This window comes from Entamoeba nuttalli (genome assembly GCF_000257125.1).
Source record: "Entamoeba nuttalli P19 unplaced genomic scaffold asmbl_7202, whole genome shotgun sequence".
Classification (NCBI taxonomy): Eukaryota; Evosea; order Mastigamoebida; family Endamoebidae; genus Entamoeba; species Entamoeba nuttalli.
In genome coordinates this window covers 1-8286 of record NW_008578487.1, presented here as the reverse complement: position 1 = coordinate 8286, position 8286 = coordinate 1, and the positions used below count along the sequence as shown (strand labels likewise).

The 8286-nt window shown below is 27.8% G+C and overlaps 8 protein-coding genes across 8 annotated transcripts; 3 read left to right on the top strand and 5 right to left on the bottom strand.

Moving 5' to 3' along the window:
- Positions 1-273: 273 nt before the first annotated feature.
- ENU1_166800 (Mov34/MPN/PAD-1 family protein) lies at positions 274-826 on the bottom strand (the record flags this gene model as incomplete). Its single annotated transcript, XM_008861022.1, has 2 exons — positions 274-609; positions 668-826. 2 exons carry the CDS (start codon positions 824-826, stop codon positions 274-276), a joined length of 495 nt encoding a protein of 164 aa, XP_008859244.1.
- A 92-nt stretch (positions 827-918) lies between these two features.
- On the bottom strand, positions 919-1368 carry ENU1_166790 (hypothetical protein; the record flags this gene model as incomplete). Its single annotated transcript, XM_008861021.1, has 1 exon — positions 919-1368. One exon carries the CDS (start codon positions 1366-1368, stop codon positions 919-921), a length of 450 nt encoding a protein of 149 aa, XP_008859243.1.
- A 106-nt stretch (positions 1369-1474) lies between these two features.
- On the bottom strand, positions 1475-2257 carry ENU1_166780 (hypothetical protein; the record flags this gene model as incomplete). The annotated part of the gene is made up of 1 exon (XM_008861020.1): positions 1475-2257. The coding sequence occupies one exon, from the start codon at positions 2255-2257 to the stop codon at positions 1475-1477; it is 783 nt and encodes a 260-aa protein (XP_008859242.1).
- A 176-nt stretch (positions 2258-2433) lies between these two features.
- ENU1_166770 (hypothetical protein) lies at positions 2434-3039 on the bottom strand (the record flags this gene model as incomplete). The annotated part of the gene is made up of 1 exon (XM_008861019.1): positions 2434-3039. The coding sequence occupies one exon, from the start codon at positions 3037-3039 to the stop codon at positions 2434-2436; it is 606 nt and encodes a 201-aa protein (XP_008859241.1).
- A 264-nt stretch (positions 3040-3303) lies between these two features.
- Positions 3304-3873, top strand: ENU1_166760 (Rad52/22 family double-strand break repair protein, putative; the record flags this gene model as incomplete). Its single annotated transcript, XM_008861018.1, has 1 exon — positions 3304-3873. One exon carries the CDS (start codon positions 3304-3306, stop codon positions 3871-3873), a length of 570 nt encoding a protein of 189 aa, XP_008859240.1.
- A 166-nt stretch (positions 3874-4039) lies between these two features.
- ENU1_166750 (hypothetical protein) lies at positions 4040-5230 on the top strand (the record flags this gene model as incomplete). Its single annotated transcript, XM_008861017.1, has 1 exon — positions 4040-5230. The coding sequence occupies one exon, from the start codon at positions 4040-4042 to the stop codon at positions 5228-5230; it is 1191 nt and encodes a 396-aa protein (XP_008859239.1).
- A 66-nt stretch (positions 5231-5296) lies between these two features.
- Positions 5297-6282, bottom strand: ENU1_166740 (serine/threonine protein phosphatase PP1, putative; the record flags this gene model as incomplete). Its single annotated transcript, XM_008861016.1, has 2 exons — positions 5297-5802; positions 5853-6282. The coding sequence occupies 2 exons, from the start codon at positions 6280-6282 to the stop codon at positions 5297-5299; spliced, it is 936 nt and encodes a 311-aa protein (XP_008859238.1).
- Positions 6283-6745: 463 nt separating this feature from the next.
- ENU1_166730 (fatty acid elongase, putative) lies at positions 6746-8182 on the top strand (the record flags this gene model as incomplete). The annotated part of the gene is made up of 1 exon (XM_008861015.1): positions 6746-8182. One exon carries the CDS (start codon positions 6746-6748, stop codon positions 8180-8182), a length of 1437 nt encoding a protein of 478 aa, XP_008859237.1.
- Between the last annotated feature and the right edge of the window lie 104 nt (positions 8183-8286).

Sequence of the window (8286 nt, the reverse complement as noted above, 5' to 3'; positions counted from 1 at the left end):
GAGATTGACATCGAGAAAGAAGTTAAAAACATGTAATAAAGAATATGAAGAATGTGATGGAATATTGCTTCTATCACAACCAAATATACTCAGTAGATATAGTAGAAGAAGTGACGAGATTACTCTCTGATGAATAAGAAAGAATAGAAGCTATTTCTATTAATACTTCTTTTTTCTTGCATAGTATTTATCTTCTTTTTTCTAAATTTAATTGTTAATTTAATTGTTTTTTATCTTTAAAAACCATATTATTTTAGTTCAATACACTGAAAATCAATTCTTAATAATTTCAACTGGAGTAGCAAGAACAATACGGTCAAGAGCATCAATAGGATATGTAATACCAGTAGTTGAAAATTCAACAGGTTTATCTTCGCTTGGGAGTGTACTAGTATATGCTACAATTTTAAAAGTAGAATCACATCCTGCAGCAATGAACAATGGAACTTTTTGTGCTTCATTGAAGAACTTATGTAAGTTAGTAATTTGTGGAGTGGGAAGATTTGAACTTACTTGGAAATAGCCGATAATCATTTCTTCATCAAATACTTTAATATGAGAAGAGATGGTTTTCATAATTTCTTCTGGGTCGATTTGACAATTAGGGTTCTTAATATCGTTAGAAGTTAAGTTATAACAATATAAATGAATTTTAAAGAAAACAAACTGTAGAAATTGGAATAATATCCATAACATCAAAAATTTCTCCAAATGAACGATGTCCACTCAATAACCCAACAACACTTTCTCCTTTCAAACGATTGCAGATATCAATTAATTTAGTTGCTACGCTTGGAAGAATTCTACAAGTATTAAATGAACTCATACCCTTGTTTATTTAATTTTTAGTTTATTTTTTATTACTTTCATATTTTTCTTAAATAAAAAATAATAAAATATAGTTTTATTTATTATAAATTATAGTTTTATTTTTTGTGTTTCAACATCTTTTCCTTTTTGTATTTCTTCAAGTTGTTTGATGCGTTTATTCATTTGGTTAATTCTTTTCTCAATCATTTTCATTCTAAGTCTAGGGTTGCTTATAATCACTGCAGAGGATGGACTAATTAAATTTAAAATATCTTTTTTTCTGTCTTCAGATAACACAGCAAATATTTTTCCAACTCGTCTTATTTGTTGAGAAATCGTTGGGTTTTGTGGTTTAGCTTCGTTATACACCTTGTCCAAAGTAATTTTTTCCTTTTTAATTTTTTGTTGAGAAGGTTGGAGGGTTAATTGTGAAAATGTTAATGTCGTTGCAAGTTCAGAAGGGACTGTAATATATGACTGTCCATACATTGAAGAGAGAAGAGAGTTGCCTTGTTGTTGTTGAGGAAATCCGAATAATGATTTAATATAACACCACATGAAAAGTAAAATTTCTTTAGAAAAGTTCTTTAATTAAATTATTGATAAAATGAATAATAAATAAATAATAAAAACAACTATCAAATAAACTTGAAGGAAAGGAGGTTTAATTAAAAGAAATAGCAACAATATCTCTTACCATAAATTTCTTTTTATCAATGAACATGTCTTCATCATATTCTCTTCGGAAATTTCCTGAAATAGATGAATCAAATGACCTATTACATTCATTTACTAAAACAAATGCTCCATTAACTGAAAGAAGATTATCAATACTACCAAATACCCATAACGAGTATCCATCAGCTTTTCTTGTAAATTTTCTTACATCTGAAACTCCTTTCTTTCTTAATACAAATAAGAAGTGGTCACTGTCATTATACAACCCTTTTGCTGGAATAGTTTCTATTTCTTCTTTTTTTATTTCGGGAATTTGTTTCGAATTATATGAACCAAACACATTTCCTTCACTATCAAATATAACTAATACAATTGATTCTTTTCCACCAACATTCTCGTTGAAATGATTGTTACTAAATCCATCAACTGAAGCTTGATATATTACTTCCCCAGCTGTTTTTCCTGTTAAAATTTCTATTCGTTGAATGTCTTCATCACTCAATGGATTTCTTCTTTCTCCAGCAATACTACATCCCATTGCAATTCGAATTTCACTAATTTGTCTTTCAATAGTTTGTTGATGGCTATTTAATGCTTCTAATAATTCTTGATGATGTTTTTGTGATGTTTCACGTAATGCCCTTGTTTTTTTAATTAATTCTTCAGTACCATTTTGGACCATAGAAAGTGACTTTAATGACTCTCCCATTTCATTCACCTTTTGCCCAAATAATTCAAGTTGTTTTTCTAGTTGTTCAAGTTGTTGCATAGTACACGAATATTAAATAATTTCTAAGTTCTCTTTGTTTTTTCTTTTTTCTTTCTTTTGAAGTGAAAACGAAAAGCTAAAAGTAATAAATTCATTATGTATCAAAACCTTTTTATTAATGCTTCATTCTTTTTCTAACAAAATAAAATAATAATAAATAGAAAAATCAATCAATTTTAATGTTTTTTATTATTCTTCTTATTCATTTTCTTTCCTTCTTTCTTATTGAACTCTTTCTTTGGTGGTTGTTGTGGTTTCTTTTCTTCTTTTTTTGGTTGTTGGTGTTGTTGTGGTTTTGTCTCTTTCTTTGGTGGTTGTGGTTTCTTTTCTTCCTTCTTTGGTTGTTGTGGTTTCTTTTCCTCTTTCTTTGGCTCTACTTTCTTTGGTGCTTCAATTGGCTTTTCTTCTTCTTCCTCGTCTTCTTCGTCACCTTCTTCAGCAAATTCTCCATTATCATCTTCATCTTCAGACATATCGTCCATATCAAAATCATCAAAATCTTCTTCTAGTTCTGGAGTTAAAATAGCATGAACTTTAGCTTTTCCTTCACAAATTAATTTTACAGTTTCTCCAGTGATTGGAATTTCACATGAATGTTGTGGAACAGCTGATGAAAGAGTAGCAAGAAGAACTTTAACTTCTTTATCATCTTCATCTTTAGTAATTAAATAAATAGAAGTCTTTTGATCACCTTCAAGAGCAAGATGTCTAAGAACTAAAGTCATTCCTTGGAGAGGAAATTCTTCTCCTTGAGCAGTAATAATTGTGTTCATCATAGCCATGGTTGATTAGTTGAGTATTTTATAAAGGGTTTCCCTTTATATTTCTTTCTTTAATCTCGGTTTTATTCTGAAATAATTTATTTATAATTATTTTTACTATTTATCTTTTTTTAAATCCACGTCATTAAGTTCTAAGAACTATAAACATTTAATACATTAATCTGTTATTTTTATATAAAACACAATAGATTCATAAATAACAAAAAAGTGTTATTTTTGAATTTTTATTGAGGAAAAGACACAATCTCAAAAAATAACACAAATATGTCTCATGAAATAAAACCACATTTTGGTTTTGAGTTGTTTGATAATCATACTGATATTCAAAGACAGTTAGAGAAAAACACACCTGTAGATGTCATTAAAGCGATGGAAGATAATGAAAACAATCGAATTATTAGTTATGTTCCATGGTGGACAATTGTAGAAATGGCAAATAATATATTTGGTGATGATGGTTGGTCAAATTATATTACTTCATTCTCTATAGATTCAATAGAATATGAAAATGGTCAGTTTGAGGTTACTTCTTCTGCTCAGGTAAAAATAGAATTGAAAGATGGAACTTCACATGAGGATATTGGTGTTGCAACATCATATGATAAGGATCGTGGGGTTGCCTGCCAGATGTCTAAGAAAATGGCTATTGGAGATGGAATCAAACGAGCATTTAGATTGTTTGGAAATAATTTAGGAAATAACCTTGAAAGAAAAAGAAATATTTCAAACAAAGAAAACACCAAAAGTATTTCATTATTATCCAAGAAAGAGAATGAGACAAAGCCTAAGCGTACACAACCTACTCCACTAGTAATAGTTAGACGTAAGAAATGACTTGAATAGTTTTATTTATAGGTTCTCCAAAATAAAAATAATTAAAATGTTTTGTATAACACTTTTTTAAAATAATTGAAGAATAAGCTATCTTAGTTAATCCTTTTCTACTTGCCACGTCATGTTGTACTTCAACCCAAATTGAAAGAACTAAAATATAATAATTATGACACCTTTTACTGGAGAAGAAGTTGCTAATCTTATTCAGTATTGTGATGGTATACAATCACTGGCATTAGTTTCTAGGAAATATAAAGAAAAGATTGAATTACATAAAGAAGAGAATTATTATAACAAAGAAGTTTTTGAGGATGAAAATCTTGAAGTTCCTCCAACAACAAAAGTAGTTAGAATAAAATTTGGAAGTGGGTGGTATGTAAGAGCATTTACTACATTAGCTATTGGAATTAAAGATTTAAAACTAGAAAAACTTATTATTGAATTACACACTCCTTTATTAGTATTTTTTGATAAATTACTTCAATTTATTCCTGAGAATACTACTATAATATTAGAAGTTCATGGACTAGATGAAGTAATAGTGGAAAAATATGTAATTAATCCTCAAATAAAAATAGGTGGATTTAATTCTAAAATTAATGAATCTCTTATTCAAAAAAAGGCTTTTGTTTTACCAGAACGAATTACAACACCATCTGGTGTTACACGAACATATTTATCATTTGAAGCATCTGTATTTGATTTTTATTCAGCACAATTATGGAAATTGTATTTCCCAATGAATCTTAAATTAAAAGCAAGTGGAGAACATGACAAAATATTAAAGATGAAATCATTCATTTTTAATTCTATTCTTATAACTGGTAAATTAAAAACAATTGACTTACATGCAAAAAACATTTCTATTGTTCGTTCATACGTTCCAGTTGATAATTGTGAAGAACTTGAAGTTGAACAACCATTTGGATTTCCTGAATATGTTGCTAAAAACAAATTAAAGAAATTATATATTCAATATTCAAAAAATATTACAACAATTGACTTAAAGGCAGCAGAATCAATGAATATTGTTGATATCGTTTGTTGTGATAACCTTAAAGAAATTAAAGCAGAAAATGTTTTTCTTATGAAGGTCATTGACTCTCCATTGCAAAATATTCATTTAAAAACTGTTCAACAATTAACATTATTTGGAGTAAATAACGTTTCTGTTGAAGGGTCTATTGATGATATTCAAAGTGATGGTAAGTGTTTTGTTAATGGAACGTTGTCACAAACAATAAAACCAATACAGTCGATAGATAGAAAATCAGTAATGATAAAATTTCTTCCCATTTACGTTGTTGTTTTATTAATAATTCTTGGAGGTATTAAATTAATATTAGAGGTTCATTGAGTGCTTTTTTAAATATTTTGTTTTGTGATAATAAATTTAATTCCCACCCTTTATAATAAATTTTTTTTAGTTGGAATATACAAATTGACACTTAAATCCTTTATTTATAACAAGCATTCCAGCTCTATTGTTTGTTCCATATCCAGGACAACTAAAAACAGTAATACATTTATTATTCATTGATAATTGAAATCCATCTGCAACTTGATGTCCTCGACATAAATATTTTAATTGGTTTTGTTGAAGAAATGTATCAAGTGCTTTTTGTCCAAAAAAATACGAACATTGACGATTTGTATTTGGAATAAACCCATCATAGTCAACATTTGTTTTATTATCAGTTTTGTTTGTTTGAGGAATAAAAGGGTCAGACCATAAAATATCAAATAACAATCCTCGTTCTGGTATTTCTATTGGACGATGTATTTTTTTTAATTGATCAATATTTTTAAGGTCAGGAGAAATACCTGCGTGAAGACATAACATTGAGTGATCTACTAAACATGCAATAGGAAGGTAATTAAAACTATTAAAAAAATGTAATGAAATAATTTCAGAATATCGATTAACACCTATTATTTTGTCAATACTATTATTATCAAAATAAAATGATAAAACAAACATTGTTGATGAAATGATGCTATTCCCATTCTACTAGAAACTGAAAACGATTCATGATTCCCCCTTAAAAGAAAAAATTGATTAGGAAATTGTATTTTAAATAAGTATAATAAACACATAACCTCTATACCAAATTTCCCTCTATCAATATAATCTCCAAGAAATAAATATGAGGCATTTGGAATTAATGTTTTCTTTAATAACTCAACCATTTCATTAAAACATCCATGAATATCTCCAATAATATTGATTGGAGGTGATAATTCTAATAGTGTTGGTTCATTTTCAAGTATAGGAATTACTGTTGATATAATATCTGTTATTTCTCCTGAACAAAGACAATTTTCATTTGTTTGAGGATTAAATTTCAATAATTTTTCTTGAAGGTATTGAAAATATTTCTTTGGTAATATTTGGTTTTGTTCTTCCATCAATAAATTAAAAGAATTAATTGTTCATATCTTTCTTTTGTTATTTATTATACGTTATATAAAACAAAAAATGTTTTGATTTTTTTAGCTCATTTATTCAATAGGAAAACATAAAAACAAAAACAAAGTTTCAATTCAGTAAGTTATAATGAAGGAACTACCAATAAGAAGTAATAGAGAATTCTATTGTAATTAATATTGAATCAATTTCTTTGAAACAAATATTGAACCCTAGTTGATAATCAGTAAAAAAGAAGTGAAAAATGATAATTTCAATTCGATTTTTCTTAAAAATAGTCAATAGATGAATGAATAGTCAAATTCTTTTTCTTAATTTTATAACAAGAATAACTAATTTTCATTGTTTTACATAACTATTTTGTTAAACTAGACAGACAAAAAACCTGATTGTCTGTTGTGATATAAAAAGAAAGAAGAACTAGTAGATTTGAATATACCTTTGATGTCTGTTGAACAAGCAAATTATTGGTACCCTTCTCAACAAGGAGAACAAAATGAAATTTTACCTAAATTAAAGAAAAATATTATTCATCCATCTCCTCTTGTTATTTTCTTAGAACAAACTCCTAAGTTATTATTTTTCACTTGTGTTGCTTTATATGCTTCTTTCGTTGCTTCTTTATTCAAAAATGCTCCACTATTTGATGAACAAAATATTATTCCATTAGTTGTTACTGTTATCTCATGTATTATTGGGGTTGCTTTTACAATGTATTATTTTGTTTCTGATAAGCACGTATATTTACTTGATTTTACAGTTGCAGAACTTGGTCCTGAATATGAAAGCACTGCAGAAGAATGTCTTGGTCCTATAGCAAATGTTTTAGATAAAGAATGTTCAGATTTTGTAATTAGAGTAGCTAAAGTAACAGGATTAGGTCAACATACACATCTTCCAAAGATGTACCATGGAGAAAAATATGTCCCAAAGTCAATGGCACTTGCTCGTGAAGAAGTAGAAACTGTAATGAAAGCTTGTTGTGATAAATTATTTGAACAAACTAAGATTGATCCTACAAAAGACGTAGATTGTGTTATTACTAACTGTTCTATATTCAACCCAACTCCATCAATAGGTGCTATGTTAATGAATAAATACAAAATGAAACAAACATGTAAAAATTGGCATCTTGGAGGAATGGGATGTTCTGCAGGTGTTATATCATGCGATTTAGCTAAAGACTTCTTATGCAGTCATCCTAATAGCACAGTTTTAGTATTCTCCACAGAAAATATTACTGCACCCACATATGTTGGTTCAGATAAATCTAAACTAATGTTTTTCACTTTATTTAGATCTGGTGGAGCTGCTATTCTTTTAACTAATAAGAAGTCATTAATCAAAAAATGTAAGTATGAAATGGAAGAAACAGTTAGAATTCACAATGCTATTGATGATAATGCTTATAAAGTTATTTTTCATGATGAAGATGAGACTGGTTCAGATGGAGTTTCTATAGGAAGAACATTAATTAATTATATATCAGATGTTATTGATGAAAATGTAAAAATACTATTTCCTAAATATCTTCCACTTTTCTCTAAGATAGCATATTCAGTAAAAAAATTCTTTGCTAAAGAAAATGAAGAAGTTACATGTAATTTAGATGTAAGAAAAGCTTTTCAAGGGTTTTGTATTCATGCTGGTGGAAGAGGGGTTATTGATGCAGTTCAAAAGAAATTTAATTTGACTGATGAAGATTGTATGCCATCTCGTGCAGGATTATGTCGTTTTGGTAATACATCATCAGCATCAATTTGGTATGAATTTATGTTTCTTGAAAGATGCGAATTATTACAAAAGAATGATAGAGTATTTCAACTAGCATTTGGTTCAGGAGTTAAAGCTAATTCCTGTGTTTGGAGAAAATTAAATTAATTCTTTTTCTTTAACTTTTTATTATTTTTTTTAATTAACAAAAAAAAACAAATTTAAAAATTACTAAATAAACCAAATCTTCACTTTAACGAAATTAAGAAACG